The 17,275-nt window shown below is 44.1% G+C and overlaps 1 protein-coding gene across 1 annotated transcript in view; it reads left to right on the top strand.

The window, feature by feature from the left end:
* rhpn1 (rhophilin, Rho GTPase binding protein 1) overlaps positions 1-10,752 on the top strand; it is a 31,089-nt gene extending 20,337 nt beyond the window's left edge. The window contains exons 6-16 of the mRNA XM_079505752.1: positions 467-544; positions 978-1,102; positions 3,552-3,718; positions 3,962-4,149; positions 4,663-4,819; positions 5,446-5,577; positions 6,851-7,045; positions 8,187-8,263; positions 8,826-8,972; positions 9,166-9,318; positions 10,272-10,752. Coding sequence (XP_079361878.1) covers positions 467-544; positions 978-1,102; positions 3,552-3,718; positions 3,962-4,149; positions 4,663-4,819; positions 5,446-5,577; positions 6,851-7,045; positions 8,187-8,263; positions 8,826-8,972; positions 9,166-9,318; positions 10,272-10,481 — 1,629 coding nt within the window. The 3' untranslated portion in view covers positions 10,482-10,752. The remainder of the gene's footprint in view (positions 1-466; positions 545-977; positions 1,103-3,551; positions 3,719-3,961; positions 4,150-4,662; positions 4,820-5,445; positions 5,578-6,850; positions 7,046-8,186; positions 8,264-8,825; positions 8,973-9,165; positions 9,319-10,271) is intronic.
* Positions 10,753-17,275: the final 6,523 nt, after the last annotated feature.

Raw genomic sequence — 17,275 nt, 5'->3', positions numbered from 1 at the left:
CTCCTAAACATTTTGCCAAACATCACACACAATCCTATCCTCCTGGTGGAGACCTTTGCCCAGAAGGGCACTTTTTCTAGTTCATACTGTATTGATTGAATGGAATTCAATGAATTACCTCAAAATGCATACAAGGCACAGGTCCCCTTTAAATAAGAATGATTGAGGTTTTCTTTTGCTTGCCGGTAATGTTTCTTGGATGATGCTTGCCGTGCCCTTAGACAAGGGAATCACAATGACGCCTGACCTGATATGCACCTTTACACAGTTGGTAGTATTGCCCAAACTTTATAAATGAAAGCCAGCCATTTGTCACAAACATCCTGATTAGTGGGCACACAGTGCAAGGATGTGCATCATTACTGATTAGTGGGAACACAGTGCAAGGATGTGCATCACTTTGACATGATTAGTGGGAACACAGTGCAAGGATGTGCATCACTTTGACATGCTGTCTCCTCTGCAGGATTTCATCTGCGAGCACTACGGAGAGGACGCTTCTCTCTACGACAAGGAGATCAAAGACCTGATGGAGCTCAGACAGGTGAGGGCCAACAAACGCACTTCCACACATTAAGCATGTATCTGGTTCAGCGATTGCTGCAGTGGGACACTGGAGTGTGACAACAATGAAAGCATGATAAAATAGGCTGTGGATAACAACTATCGGGACTGATCAGGTGTGAACGATCATGGCAGACTTACTGGCTGACAGCTAGTACTGACAACTGATAGGTAAGGTGACACACAGACATGGCACAATATATACGTGTACGCATAATCGCATATACAGACTCTCAAGCTGTTGTGAGTGAAATCAATGTTAGCGGAGGTGTAAATAGTAAATAATCAATAACAAGTGATGTTTTTCAAAACGAATTAGCAAGTGTCCGCAAACTCAGCATCCCTAATATGTGTATTTCCTGCTAGTTGCTTCTTGTCTATAACTCTATCGTTGTTGTTGTTGTTGTGTTCAGGCCATGCGGACTCCCAGTCGTAATCAGGCTGGTCTGGAGCTGTTGATAGAATACTACAACCAGCTGTTTTACCTGGACCAGCGCTTCTTCCCCCAACACCGGAACCTGGGAGTGCACTTCCACTGGTCAGACACATGCACACAGACACGTAGACTAGACATGCACACAGACACGTAGACTAGACATGCACACAGACACGTAGACTAGACATGCACACAGACACGTAGACTAGACATGCACACAGACACGTAGACTAGACATGCACACAGACACGTAGACTACACATGCACACAGACACGTAGACTAGACATGCACACAGACACGTAGACTAGACATGCACACAGACACGACTAGGCATGCACACAGACACGTAGACTAGACATGCACACAGACAGACACGTAGACTACACATGCACACAGACACGTAGACTAGACATGCACACAGACACGTAGACTAGACATGCACACAGACACGACTAGACATGCACACAGACACGTAGACTAGACATGCACACAGACACGACTAGACATGCACACAGACACGACTAGACATGCACACAGACAGACACGTAGACTAGACATGCACACAGACAGACACGTAGACTAGACATGCACACAGACACGTAGACTAGACATGCACACAGACATGTAGACTAGACATGCACACACACACACATAGACTAGACATGCACACACACACACACACAGACACGTAGACTAGACATGCACACACACACGTAGACTAGACATGCACACAGACACGTAGACTAGACATGCACACAGACACGTAGACTAGACATGCACACAGACACGTAGACTAGACATGCACACAGACACGTAGACTAGACATGCACACAGACAGACACGTAGACTAGACATGCACACAGACACGTAGACTAGACATGCACACAGACACGTAGACTAGACATGCACACAGACACGTAGACTAGACGTGCACACAGACACGTAGACTAGACATGCACACAGACAGACACGTAGACTAGACATGCACACAGACACGTAGACTAGACATGCACACAGACACGTAGACTAGACATGCACACAGACACGTAGACTAGACATGCACACAGACAGACACGTAGACTAGACATGCACACACACACGTAGACTAGACATGCACACAGACACGTAGACTAGACATGCACACAGACACGTAGACTAGACATGCACACAGACACGTAGACTAGACATGCACACACACACGTAGACTAGACATGCACACAGACAGACACGTAGACTAGACATGCACACAGACACGTAGACTAGACATGCACACAGACAGACACGTAGACTAGACATGCACACAGACACGTAGACTAGACATGCACACAGACAGACACGTAGACTAGAAATGCACACAGACACGTAGACTAGACATGCACACAGACACGTAGACTAGACATGCACACAGACACGTAGACTAGACATGCACACAGACAGACACGTAGACTAGACATGCACACAGACAGACACGTAGACTAGACATGCACACAGACAGACACGTAGACTAGACATGCACACAGACAGACACGTAGACTAGACATGCACACAGACAGACACGTAGACTAGACATGCACACAGACAGACACGTAGACTAGACATGCACACAGACAGACACGTAGACTAGACATGCACACAGACACGTAGACTAGACATGCACACAGACACGTAGACTAGACATGCACACAGACAGACACGTAGACTAGACATGCACACAGACACGTAGACTACACATGCACACAGACACGTAGACTAGACATGCACACAGACACGTAGACTAGACATGCACACAGACACGTAGACTAGACATGCACACAGACACGTAGACTAGACATGCACACAGACAGACACGTAGACTAGACATGCACACAGACACGTAGACTAGACATGCACACAGACACGTAGACTACACATGCACACAGACACGTAGACTAGACATGCACACAGACACGTAGACTAGACATGCACACACTCACACTCACTCACACACACACACACACACACACACACACACACACACACACACGCAAGCAGGCCTAAAGTTCCATTCTGAATGCAGCATCTGCATGTTTTTACTTATTTCATTCGCGTTCATTTAACTTTTGGACGTTTATTTTATTTGTATTAGTTTTCTTCATAAAGCAATCCTGAATGTAAATTTCTACACGATTCAAGAACATGTCATTATGCTCAAAGTGTTGATCAGAAAAGGAATAGCAAAATAGCTGAATATTTTATACAATAATTTTATAATAATAATTTTAAATAAAGCAACCCAATACGCTTGGTACAAGAGGAAACATGTATTGAAGGCAACGCTTTGGTCCCTTCTTCAGGTCAAACCTGAATAATATTCAGTGTGGACTGTGGAAATTAGAGTTAATTTCCACCCTTGCAGCTATTCAAGAATGCATATTTTATGCACATGCTGATCTCTTGATCAAAGTGTCGATCAGGAGATGATAACAAAATGCAGATGCAAATGACGACCAGTGCCCCACATTTGCACGCACAGATTACAACGGGGACCTCCACGTGTGTCCCTCTCCTCAGGTATGACTCCCTGACAGGCGTGCCGTCGTGCCAGCGTGCCTTGGCCTTCGAGAAGGGCAGCGTGCTGTTCAACATCGGTGCTCTGTACACGCAGATTGGAGCACGGCAGGACCGCTCTGCCACCGCCGGCATCGACCGGGCCATAGACGCCTTTCAGAGGGCTGCAGGTACCTCTTTAAGCCTGATTTTATGCTTTTATACTATAGCTTGTTGCAGATCAGCTATTGAGGTTTCACCAGCAAACGGTCGGCATACGTGCAGTTCAACTGCATATGTTTACATTAGTGATGCTCAATATAACCTTGGCTATGTGTGTGTGTGTGTGTGTGTGTGTGTGTGTGTGTGTGTGTGTGTGTGTGTGTGTGTGTGTGTGTGTGTGTGTGTGTGTGTGTGTGCCTACGTGCGTGCAGGTGCGTTCAATTACCTGAAGGAGAACTTCTCCAACGCTCCCAGTCTGGACATGAGTGGTCCTTCCCTCTGCATGCTGGTGCGGTTGATGATCGCCCAGGTGCAGGAATGTGTGTTTGAGCGAGTCACACTCACTGCGCAGGGCAAACCTTTCACCTCGCAACTCTGCTTGGCACAAGAGGCTGCTCGGGTGAGCACAGTACACACACACACACACACACACGCACACACACACACACACACACACACACCCACACACACACACACACAGGCGCCGTCCGTAATGTGGACATGTGATATTGTCACGTTATTTCACATACCTAATTTCATCAGTTACACAATTCCCAGTTCCCTACTATTGTTGATTGATAGTTGATTGATAGTGGAAAATCACAGTTTGGTAAAGACGGTTTTAAGACTGCAACATTAATCAAACTAATTGACAATTAAAAAATAAAGTATTTTCTTGCAGTGATTTGTTCATATATACAAAAAGATGCACTTGATTAATTGAAAAAGTAATCTCTAGAATAAAAGAAAAATAAAGAAAATAATCAATAGTTGCAGCCCTAGATACTATAGGTTACTAAAATATACAGTATTTTCTATTTTGTTGAAGACAATATAACTGCCTGGCCGTAACTCCAGACACATTATTTCAGTGTGAAGGAATACCATATGATATTGTTGGCGTGTTCTTCAGGTATCAGACGTGTACTCATTGGTGCAACAGAGCATGTCCCAGACGCTGGTGAAGGACTACGTGCCGTTCTCCTGGGCCTCCATGGTCCAGGTCAAATCGGAACACTTCCGCGCCCTGTCCCACTACTACGCTGCCACTGCACTCTGCGACAACAAACGTGAGTGCATGGACTGCAGGAAAATAAACCTAAATGTCACAGCGATGCAGGGATGGGTGGTGGCCATTATGTTTCACCTCTGTTTTCTGGACTGGTTGGGACAGTGTGCCTTCTGAGTAAAGGGGGGAAAACTAAAACTAGAGATGGATGGCTCCCCACACACTGGCTCCCCGTTTCAGCCAGGATCGACTACAAGGTCCTGCTAACCACATCGATGTCGATGTTGATCGATGTCGGTCGATGTCTATCGATGTCAATCGATGTCGGTCGATCGATGTCGGTTAATGTCGATCGATGTTGATGTTGATGTCGATGTCGATCGAAATGCGGAAATCACCTGTCGCTCCCGACACGCGTTGGTCTGACATGCGTTGCGTCGTTCTTTCGGTTAGGGTTAGGTTAGGGGTTTGGGTATAGGTTGTCGGTCTAATGACCTATGGTGTGTCGGAACTAAAGCCTGTACTGGTGGGACACCGTGGGAGCCATGAAATTCCATCTGGAAGGGAAAGTTATGTCGTGTTACTGTATACTATTGTGTCAAGGTATCTACTGCATGTGTGGAAACGACAAGTAGAACGTTTGCTGAATAATAATAAAATAAAACAATTGTGTGTGTTGCTGTGTAGATTGTGGCGAGGAGGAGGACGAGGAGTGTGACGAAGAGGCCCAGAAGGCCTTCTTGCAGTTCCACGTCAATGTTCCTGCTGGACCGCCAGTCTGCACTGTCCTACAAGACCCAGAGGCCAGACGAAGACTAGGTCAGTACACACACGCACGCACTCTAGAGCCCTGCACGGGCCCTGCACGGGCCCACAATATGAGCCCGGCCCGGGCCAGTGGAGTTCAGCCCGGGCCCGGCATAGCCCGTTATGGTACCACAGTTTTACAGCCTGAGCCCGGCCCGAAGCCCGACACCTTTTCTAGCGCATCGCTGCGCATGCATTCACATTGCATGCAACAGCCCCTCGCACCTTGCGCTGATAAATACAAACCCACAATAATAATAAGTTAAGAACACTTACATTTTCTGCACTGTACAAAACCAACTGGCTCGTTTGATAGGACAAGGTGGAAATTCTCCTGCAGTATTTGTGAGAGAAGTAGCAGTAGCGAGTGAAGGAAGGAGAATTGTTTGATGAAGAGAATGCAATATGTACTATATTTGTGTGTGTGTGTGTGTGTGTGTGTGTGTGTGTGGTCATGTGACAAGTCCAGTCTGGGGGGGGGGGGATTTCATCTAACGGCACGTGAGCCCGTTTTGGCGGGCCGGACCGGGACCTGGTCGGGTCCCAAGGGGCTTGCAGGGAGTTGGCTCCCTGACAACGTTGACCTGGCAGGAGAAGAGCGGTGAGGCTGAGGGGCAGGGGGTGCGCTGCCCGGTCTAGTGTAGAAACGACTGCTTCGTCTCCGGAGTCCTAGGCGGATAATAATTATTATGTAATATTGCAAACATACATCATATTGATGAATACCTAAAAATACAATTAATTAATTAAAATAGCTGTGTTTCTCATCATTTTAACAACTGTGACATGGACACTGAGTCATTTGTGTTCATATCAGACTAGGACAAAAAGTATCTATCCAGTCCATGAGCATGTGAGCGGAGCTGAGCAGGTGGAAATACCACTCCTCAGGGAGATTGTCACCATCGCTATTCCCCTCGATAGCAATGTTACAAGAAGCCTACATATCAATTTAATCGTGTCTTTAAAGGGCCACTTCACTCCTTTTAATTTGCTGCACTCTCCTCACCTTGTGGATAGGGGGAGGGCTGACTTACTGAGACAACATGTAGTCCAGGAAGGAAGGAGACCAGTGTCCATGACATCACTGGCACTTTGAAATCTAAAATATCTAAAAACACGTATTACACACATACTGTAAGAACCCCAGGAAAGTGATTATTGTATCCCAAACATCATTAAAATAACATCTGTTTGCAAAAGGGGTGAAGTGGCCCTTGAAGTGTCAAAACAGAGATATTTAAGATGGCTAGTGGAAGATCATGTTTCTGTGTTGTGTGTGCAGGTAAAGCTCACTTGCGGCGTGCTGTGATTCGTCACGAGGAGGCGTTGCGCGTCCACAGCCTGTGTAAGATCCTGCGGAAGATGGATATTTTGCAGGACGTGCTGTCCCTGACGCACAGACGCTCTCTGGACAAGTACTCTGAGCTGGACAGAGAGGACGACTTTGATGAGATCGCTGATGCTCCAGAGATCCAGTGTGAGTGTCCTGTGTAGAGTGTGCTCTGAATAGACACGTTGATGGTACTACTACTGGGTGAGGATGGGACTTAAAGCCTAATTCCTCCCTAGCTGTTTTTTTTTACTAAATTCTGTTGATAATATGTATATTGATCCCCCCCCCCCCCAAAAAGAAAAAAAAAAGATATAGGGCGCTGGTCCGTTAAGAAAAGGGTAGGCGAGGCCTAACGTCAGCTCACATAGAACCGGAAGAGTTCCAGCAACAACACTCCATGGACTAACCTCAACTAATATCATCTGGAGCAGATGTAAACAAAAAACAAAAACAAATTGCGCGAGTGAATACGAGTTCTAGCGTTTGACCCGCACAGACGGTAAATCCGCTAATTCGGTATGGAACGCTCGGCATGTTTTTTTTTTCTTTGACTTATGGATACGGTCTTCATATACGGTACGAAAACAGCTTGTGCGGAATTCACCTTTAAGCTTAATTTGCATAATCGCTGGGCGTCGCTTGCCAACAAGAGCTGATCTAGAAGCTCACAACGCACTGCATCGCGATGCTGTGAAAGATTGTAGATGGGCTCTGTCACGTACACATCCTTCACTACACTATTCAGCACTGTACCTCCTTGTTATTAATGTAAACAGTGGCCAAATACATTCTAACAAGATGAAAACAAGTTGCCTTATGAATAGAATATTAAAAGGAATGATGCGGAGATGGAGAGGAAATTAATTACATTGTTCAAGATAACACAGCAACATATTGTTTTATATCTCTTTTTCATTTTAACGATATATCATGTTGAGGAGCTGGATGTTAAAGCTGCGATCTGTACCCAGGGTTAAACCCCAACATTTCTACTGCTGAGATGAAAAGCCTTTTTGGGCAGCAAATACAGTATATTACAGTATGCGCTTCATACAGTACCTTTATACCCCTTCTCAACCAATAGTGGTCCTACCTGAGCACAGGATCTAAATGTCTCCATAGAAGAGCAGGGAGACCTCTAACAACTGCAGATGTGCTAGTTATATTGTATAAACATACTCTCACTCATAATCACTAATAATGTTATGGATTGCAGCTTTAATGGGACAGTACACAGTTACAGTATGCTAAAACAGTAAGTGATCCCGTTGCCTCCTGTTGACAGCTCAAACCCTGCAGAAGCCAGACATCACATCACCCAACTTCTCCACCGTCCAAGTCACTGACATCTTCCAAAAACTGGTGAGAGACACTGCTTCACATTGAAAAACATTTAGTCGGATATTGTGATGGTGAATTGTGCTGCATTGTGAATGCAGCTCTCTCCATACTGTATACTCCAGTAGTCCTTGAGAGGGACCACTGATGATGGAGAGTTGGTAACCAAATGAACCCTTATAGATTTTTTACTCTTGAGAGCGTAAAATGAAACCAAATGGACCCGTAAGAGTCCAATTGGTTTCATGTATGCTCTCAAGGTACACTCACAAGAGTTAAATTATTGTTAAGCATCTGCAACACTTAATTTACAAGAAGTCTACACAATTAGAGAATGTAGAAGAATTGTTATTTTGATGAACATGCCTGTTGTCTCTCCTGTGGTACCAACATCAATACAGCATGGAATTGTGGACAAAATTGTATCCAACGATAAACTATTCTAAGTTTTGGGTCTGGGAGGCTATATGTCATCAAATGGTGGTCCATGGCTCAAAGGCCAAATAAATAATGGACCTTGATATGAAAAGGGTTGAAAATATAATGTAACTTGGATAAGGATGGCATTCTCTCTCTTCTGTCGCAGGGTCCTCTGTCTGTGTTTTGTGCGCGGGCGCGCTGGGGCCCGGTTCGTGACATATGCCTGCAGAGACGGGACGGCGGCTTGGGCCTCACGCTCAGAGGAGACTCCCCTGTTCTGGTGGCAGGGGTGGTGCCTGGAGGCTGTGCCGCGGTGAGAGAGAACCCTCCACTTATATCCTAATGCTTCCATTTTGCGTGCACACAATACCCACACACACACACACACACACACACACACACACACACACACACACACACATACAGGCATACGTACAAGCTCAAAAGACAGGCCCTGGACATAACACAGCATTGTGTTATATATATTTTGTATGTGTGCTGTATAGGAGGCAGGGCTGAGGGAAGGAGACTACATCGTGGCAGTGGACGGTCAGGACTGTAAGTGGGCTAAACACGCAGAGGTGGTCCAAATACTGAAGAGCTGCAGTGACAGAGGAGTGCAGCTAGGGGTCGTCACACTGCACTCACAAGACACACAGGTAACGTCATACTGTTCATATAACTCTGAGACTATATGGTTCCATTTGTACACCGTCACAGTTACAAATGGATCAACCCTAACCTACTGCTTTTACGTCCTCTTAGTTACATTTCTAAATATAGCAACTACTTATATGATTCACTATGTCTGATCTTGTGCTAGTACGACCAGACAGTGGCCTTGTGGTTAGAGTGTCCGCCCTGAAACTGGGAGGTTGGGGGTTCGATCCCCGGGCCAGGTCATACCAAAGACTGTAAAAATGGGACCCAATGCCTCCCTGCTTTGCACTCAGCATCAATGGGTTGGATTGGGTGTCAAATCAACTAATGATTCCTGCGTGCACCGCAGGAGATGGGTCAAATGTGGAGAACAAATTACTGTGGTAACGTGTGACTAATCGTATGACTTTGACTTTGACTACTAGAGCAAACACGACACGAAGCCATACATTATCCCGCTTATTACACAGCTACTAAATACATAAACTGGCGGCAGTTGCTAGGCTACAGGTATAATAAGGTAAATGATACATTTATATGTGAGTGCTGTTATTGGGAGATATTTGGCAGAATTGGCACTCATTACAACGTCTGAGTGTAATGTCTGTCACTGCGGAATTGAAGCTTATTGGTTGCATGAGAGCACCACCTACAGGGTTGGCGGAGGGTGTGTAGAGCCCAAGATCACATTAGATAATTGACACAGGGGTGAAAAATGGGTTACAAAATCGTGGAATAAAATGTATTTAAGAGAGCACCACCTACAGTAAATGCTTAAAATAAGTACTTTAACATTGAAGCTTGATAGTAACGTGTGTGTGTGTGTGTGTGTGTGTGTGTGTGTGTGTGTGTGTGTGTGTGTGTGTGTGTGTGTGTGTGTGTGTGTGTGTGTGTGTGTGTGTGTGTGTGTGTGTGTGTGTGTGTGTGTGTGTGTGTGCGTGTGTGTGTACAGGTGGACAGGAGGTCAGTGATGCTCTCACACAGTGGGGACAAAGAGAACACTAGACGTAGCATGCTGGCCGGAGCCAGGGGACAGAGCTCCGGCTCCCTGCTCAACTGGAACAGGAAGAAGAACAGGGACGGGGGTGGGGTCACCAAGAGACTAGGAAGCACTTTCAGCTTGTCCTTTGGAACCATCCGAGACACAGAGTCAATGTACTGAACTGGCTGAGGGTACATCGCAGAGGAAGCACTCAGGGAAATGACTTGGAGACGCTGAACAAGACCGTGGAATACAATGAACCATGCATTGCTTTGCATTTGACCAAACACGCTTGTTTTCAAGACAGTGGAAGAAGGGATATTTATGCCCAGGTTCCAGACTGATCCTTCACTTGATTAATATTATTTAATCAAGGTGCCCATTTTGATTTGTCAATTTGTTTTGTCACTGCCGGATGATCCTACAAATGCAAGCCAAATACAGCACCCGGCCACCCGCCACAGATTCAACCATCAATAACATGATGTCAGATGTGTGCCTATAATCTTTCAGGAATGACTGAAAGCACAATTTTCTAACATTTCTATACAAAAGGTAGCTTCTTAAAATTGTACATGCAGCTACAACCTTGACCTTAAATCTACACAATTGTTTGATTTGATAGATAACATGGGGTGCAACTATCAAAGTAGTTAAGGATCTTGACCAACCACGGACCAACTTTGGACTTCCATTACAGCCCAGCCAAAAAGATGCTTCCCGGGACTTTTTCTCTGTCAAAATCCAGACATTGTGATTCAAACCCTCCATTGCTGAAATTGGTTACGTAAGACTGTGGGTCTGACCATGTGAGACTAAATGGGGGCAACTCCTAATCCAGATTTCATTGATTTCAGACGTCATTGCATTCAACCAACGGGAAGCTTTCCAGAATTTCCAGGTGCAAACTCTTCTCTTGGACATTGAGGACAGCGTTACTCAACATTCAGCTTTAACCACTTAAGCCCTATTAAAAATAATTAAACTACAACTTACAACGCATCACATCGTGCCACATTGTGAGCTTGTAAATCTGCTATTTATGAAATAAAGCCTATAATGACGTGCCCAAAATAAGGACACCTGGTTGAAAGTGGTTAAGGTATAGCCAGACATACATACTCCTGAGAGAGTAGGGTCGAAAAAGTGAGGCTGAACATACTAGCACGTATGAACTCTTTTGTTTTGTTTCCGGAATTATGCTAAAGAGGCCTCTACAACTCTTAACGACTACAAGGCCTGCAACGTACTGTGTCTGACTCCCTTTTAATATATCAATCTGATTAATAAATAATAATATGTGTTCACCATTCTCAATTGTGTACAGCACTGTTTCCCAAACCAAGATGGGACAAGATGTAGGTCGCGGACCGATTTTTGTGGGTCGTGAGTAAATATTTTTGTTTATTTTTTTATTATTATTTTTATGTCAAAATATTTTCAAAAATTGTATCCCGAGTTTTTCATATACGAAATTAAAATAATTTTCCTAAATAATTTCATGTCGATCTACAAGCTCACAATGTGCGTTGTGAGCTTGTAGATCGGCATGAAATTATTTTGGATCTGCTATTTTCACTAGTTTGGATCCCAGGGAGATTTCTCTTTTGGGTCACGGGCTGGTTTGGGAATCACTGGTATACAGTACACAAATATTACGTAATATTTCATTAGCCAGTACTAATCGTACCCTTAATCCATTTCAGTCTTGAAACGGTCTCTGTGGCTCATCCTATGAATTTTAGATTAGTAGCGTCTTCAATTAACACCTTGCTTTCATATAATGATATCATTATATTACTTATGTTTTTGGGTTCCGTCCTCAAATTCAGTATTTTTCGTGTGAGCTTGTTTTCTTTATGCGTGTCGCCTGTTTGGGTGAGACTACCCGCAAGACACTCCGATTGTTTTGGATTGTTTTAGTTTGTTTGTATTTTCTACTCGTGTTGTGTAGTTTTGTACTTGCTAATGCACTGTGACTTATCGAGAACAAATCGATTCTCTTGAATGATGTGATGTTGGCGTTGCAAGTGTTGAACATTCAACACTTGCTATTAAAAGTTTTGTGTCTTTATAATGAAACGTGGTACTGAGGGACCCTGTGGAAAAGTCTGCACCGAGCCACTAAAGCCTAATTTATACTTTGTCATATGACAAAGTTGTTTACAAAGAAATAACCGATCTGTAACTAAGAAGTTATTTTCAGCAAGGTATGAATTAGGCTTGTATATAATGTCCCTTTTTTCTTTTTCTTTTTTTTACAATGTTGCATTGTTCTGGACAGTTTTGTATTGTCATGGTGTCTGTCATGGTTCTGATAGTTCTCAGACTCTGAGAATGGGAGAAGTCTAAACCTGTGAGTGATTGAGTTATTGTACTTTGTGTTCATTGTGTTGCTGAAAGATATGAGGTGATAAAGTATTTTTCTCTTCCTTTCATATTTACTTGAGTATATTGTGCACCACTAGCAGAAACACCTAAATGAAACATAGTTATGTGACACAAGTTTTGTAGAGTTTAGCAAATAGCAACGCAATATTATTGATCATGATCAGACTGAACAACACTACATATATGGGACACCACAGCCCATGCCTTTACTTGAAAACTTTGTGTGCATACAGTGTTGAAGCTCGTGTCAATCAAATTCACGTGTCTTTTTAATATAGGCTCATCTAAGTCTCATCGTGCTGTGTTTGAGAATAAGGGCTCTATTTCCGTCGGTGCTAAACGCCTTATCCCTAAACTTTGACTTTGGGTTTACTATTTAGAAAAACATTCAAATTGTTCAACTAGCCGATCTACATGAACACGTTGTGAGCTTGTAGATCGGCTATTTCCACTATTCAAAAATGTATTTCAAAATAGTAAAAAGGCAAAGAAGTTTAGGGATAAGGGGTTTAGCACTGACGAAAATAGGGCCCTTGAAGTGTGCAAGATTAGCCATGATTAGTGCATTTTATCTTACGATCCAGATTCTGTACAGACAGCAGTAATGTGTGACTGTTCTTATTTTGGCTTTATTTCATAACAATGAGTTGGACTATAACAAAAGCAATATATCCTACATTGGATGTTGGAAGGACACTGTCCATTGAATTCTGGACAATGCTGCCACCTTGTGTTAGTTAGTTCCATTCTAACTACCGTAGGTCCACTGTATGACATGGTTGAACTTAAATTGCAATTTGCAACAATAAAGTAGGCTACTATTACTAATAAACTAAACTTTAATAATATAATGATAATAATAATAATAACAATAAACCACCTCAAACAATAATAATAATCATCAAAAAATTTAAACTACAATGATTAATAGCCTTGATCATGTAGACATGTACAGTCACGTCATTCTGTAGCAGCACTGACAACTTGGAGCTGACACCTGACACATCACCGTCTCATCACACACAGTGTCATGAGTGGCATCACATACAAAATGGTAAATATCTCAATTCCATCTCAACTCTTCACATAGAAATATACTGTAGATGTCCACAACAGTCCAAAAACATGCTGCTTGCATAATTAATGTTACATTGTTTAACGCATGCCAACGTTATTCTTGGTGTGGGGTGAAATTGGAGATTGATTGATTAAAAATTTTATTAACAGTTTGCAGAATGCAGTTCAACAACAGTACAGGTCAATACAGAAAATGGGATAACACCAGGATAGCATCAGGGCCGGGTCCTCCATTTTCAATTCATCAACGGTTAATTGTGAGTGACTGTGAGCTTGTAGGTCCACTATTTTTTATTAAATGATTTGGTGTGGAGGGCGGCGGGGACAGATACTTATATTAAACTAAGTGTACTGCATTTAATCTAAATCGAGTCTATGGTGAGTTAAGTTGGGGAGAGTGTAGCATCGTCCATAACTTCCTCCACTGTACTCATGTGTCATGAGTCAAGGTTAGAGGGGTCCCCAGCAAGTATTTAATACAGCATCAGAACCATTTTACCCACGTAATGCATTTATATATTGTGCCACATATCGTGCCACTGAGCTTGTACATCTGTTATTTTTGAAAATTCTTAGAAAATGTTGGAAATGTTTGGAAAGCTTTTGAACACAAATCTTATCACAAAACATTTTCTGATGGGGGTCCGCGGTCCAAATACATATAAATTTTGGGGTCCTTGACAAGAAAAGGTTTGAGAACTACTATAAACGGTCCATTGATAGAACAAGTTTGTACTTTGTACAACCACTAACCTTGCTTCACTAACCTTTCTCAACTGAGTGTCTTCAGTGAAAACATAGAACTGACTCAGACTGCCTGCTACAGACTGGTCTTCAGCAAATGTTGTTTATTAACATCACAGAATAATGAAACAAACTCAGTTTTTCCAACTTATGTAATCATGATTCATGACACCAAAATATTATCATTTGTGTATTTGGGTTGTTTCTGCCCAAAGTTGTTTAAAACTATATGTCCATCATGGAGGCACTGCTGTTGTAAATGAGTTTATGGACTGTACATCTGCAAACAGTCAGTTTCTCTGTACTATACCCATGCAGTAAATTAATGTGTGTTGTGTTGCAGGATGACGAACCGGCACACAGCAGCGAATCCAGCGATAAACCCCAGGTAGGACACACACACACACACACACACACACACACACACACACACACACACACACACACACACACACACACACACACCTCTGATGCGTGCAAAATTGACTTTGTTTCCTGGTTGTGTGTTCTAGTCTCTCAGCGGTCGCATCCTCACTGCAGCCTCAATAGAACGTGTTGCACGACTCTCTCTACAACACCATGATGATCTCCCAGCAGAGTCCAGCTAACGTGGTCCAGATTGCCATCAGTCTGGCCCAGAACAACAGCCCCAACGCTCCCACCGTGGCTACTTTTGCCCAGGACCGCTCTGGTCAAATCAGGTATGCAACATCACTCACGCTCAGGGCGGCCCGCAGTTTATTTTTAGGTCTTGGGTTTTGTTTAAGATCTGAGGTCGAATCTACAAATGCCTTCTAAATCAGCAGTTCTCAAACTATTTCGTAATTCAAAATTATTCAACACTTTTGAGATTTTTCTAAAATGTTCCAAAATAGCAGATGTCCTACAAGCTTGTATATCTTCTATTTTTGAATAGCCAGTTATGGCATCTGTGCCATAAAATATAAAGTGGCACAGATGCTTCTTCTTTGGCTATCATCAGTCTCCCCAAAAATACACACAACCCAGAATGTAGTTTCTCCCCTCTATCCCAACTGGAGAATGATTTCAGCCAGACATTTCTCATGCTCGGACATTTATCGGACAAAGTCTGTAAAGAAAAGTCTGCTTATGGCCGAGACGAATGCACACCTGACCACGCTGTGCCCATTCCTGTCTCTCCCTGCCCGGCCAAGGTTTCCTGCTGCTCCCCAGGTCCCCTCCACCATGTTCACCATGGCCCAATTGGGCCAGGTGATGACGGCCTTCACTCCCCAGCAGGGCCAGCCCCATATATGGACCCTGGGCAGGGGCCCTGTCCAGAGCCCGGGCAGAGGCCTTTTTGGGGCGGTTTTGGCCAACCGTGGGTCCGACCGACTCGACACCGGCCACTGCACTCCCTGTGGTGGTGTGGAACTTGTGTGTCGAATTTGAAGTCGGTGGGGCAAACGTGTTACGTGGGTTACACACAGACAGACAGAGACTTGGTGCATTTATATAGCCTGGCTCCAGCCCTGAATCACTAGCCACGCCCATTAAGAAAATATGTTCTGGCGATTCAGGTGTGGAGTTAGGGTTTTTCATGTTTTTCGATGATAAAACAAATATGAATATATTTGGGCCCAGCATTCACTGCCGTATAGAAGAACAGAGTTCTATAGAGAACTGAGTTTGATTTGCCATTCAGGGCTCTCCAGGTAAGTGCCTTCCTCACTTTCAGGTCTTGCTCGGTTGAGTGGACCTATGAGCCCAAGTCCTTGACTTCATTCAGCACAGTGCCTCCTGTTGTTGTCAGAGGTGGATGTTCCAGTGAGATGTTATAGGTGGTAACCTCAGTTTTCTTGGTATTTAGCCTAAGGCCAAGCTTGGCACACTCCAACTCCACTCTGTTCAGGAGTTCATGCTTGTTCCACGTTGTTGGAGAGCAGGCTGATGTTGTCTGCATAGTCCAGGTCTGTCAGGATTACTTTGGGGTGTCGTCTCGACCTCCTTGGTGTTAGAGTGAAGCCAAGATCCACTGATGGCCTTCCTGAGTGCATAGTCCAGGACTATGATGAAGAGGAAGGGGGCTAGGGTGTCTTTTTGCATTACCCCGGCCTGGATGTCAAACTCCTCAGGGTCACCACCTTGGCCCTTGTTCCTGCAGAAGAGCCGCCATTGGACTGGCTCCATGAAGTGAACAGAGTTGTTGTAACTCTGTCTTACTCTATGGCTCTGCACCAGGCCAGGCAGAAGTCCATATTTGGACATGGTTGATGTCATCAACATGATGTCAGTAGCTGCTCAATGCCAATATCTAAGTTCTCAATTGCATCGCTCTTTCATGTGTAGAGATGTTGAGGTGGGTGTTAATCTGGAAGGAGAACCGTAGGGCCCACACAGCTGTCTTGGTAGAAGATATTGTCTACATCTGGGGAGGGTTCACTAACCAGATTACTGCAACATGCTTTATGCATTTGATGTGGACGCTCACAGATGGTTCAAACCCAGAGTTTCTGGGACTGTTCCAGAGGGGAGGAGCTTCCACTCAGCCTGTGTTTTGGGGAAGGTCATATTTATCTATGGAGGATGGACCCAGCCGTATGGATACACTAATGACATCTACAAGTTGGACACCACCACAATGGTCTGGCTTTAATTAACACCAGAGACACTGCACCACCACCTGCTTCATGGTGTCACTCTGCCACCATCATTGGGACAAAGATGTTTGTATTTGGGGGTATTTGGGGCTGGATGTTGTTGTTGTCAGTACAACAACAACATCAGTGTTTGACACAGAG

Source organism: Electrona antarctica (genome assembly GCF_951216825.1).
Source record: "Electrona antarctica genome assembly, chromosome: 7".
Classification (NCBI taxonomy): Eukaryota; Metazoa; Chordata; class Actinopteri; order Myctophiformes; family Myctophidae; genus Electrona; species Electrona antarctica.
This window is presented reverse-complemented; position numbering and strand designations above follow the sequence as displayed.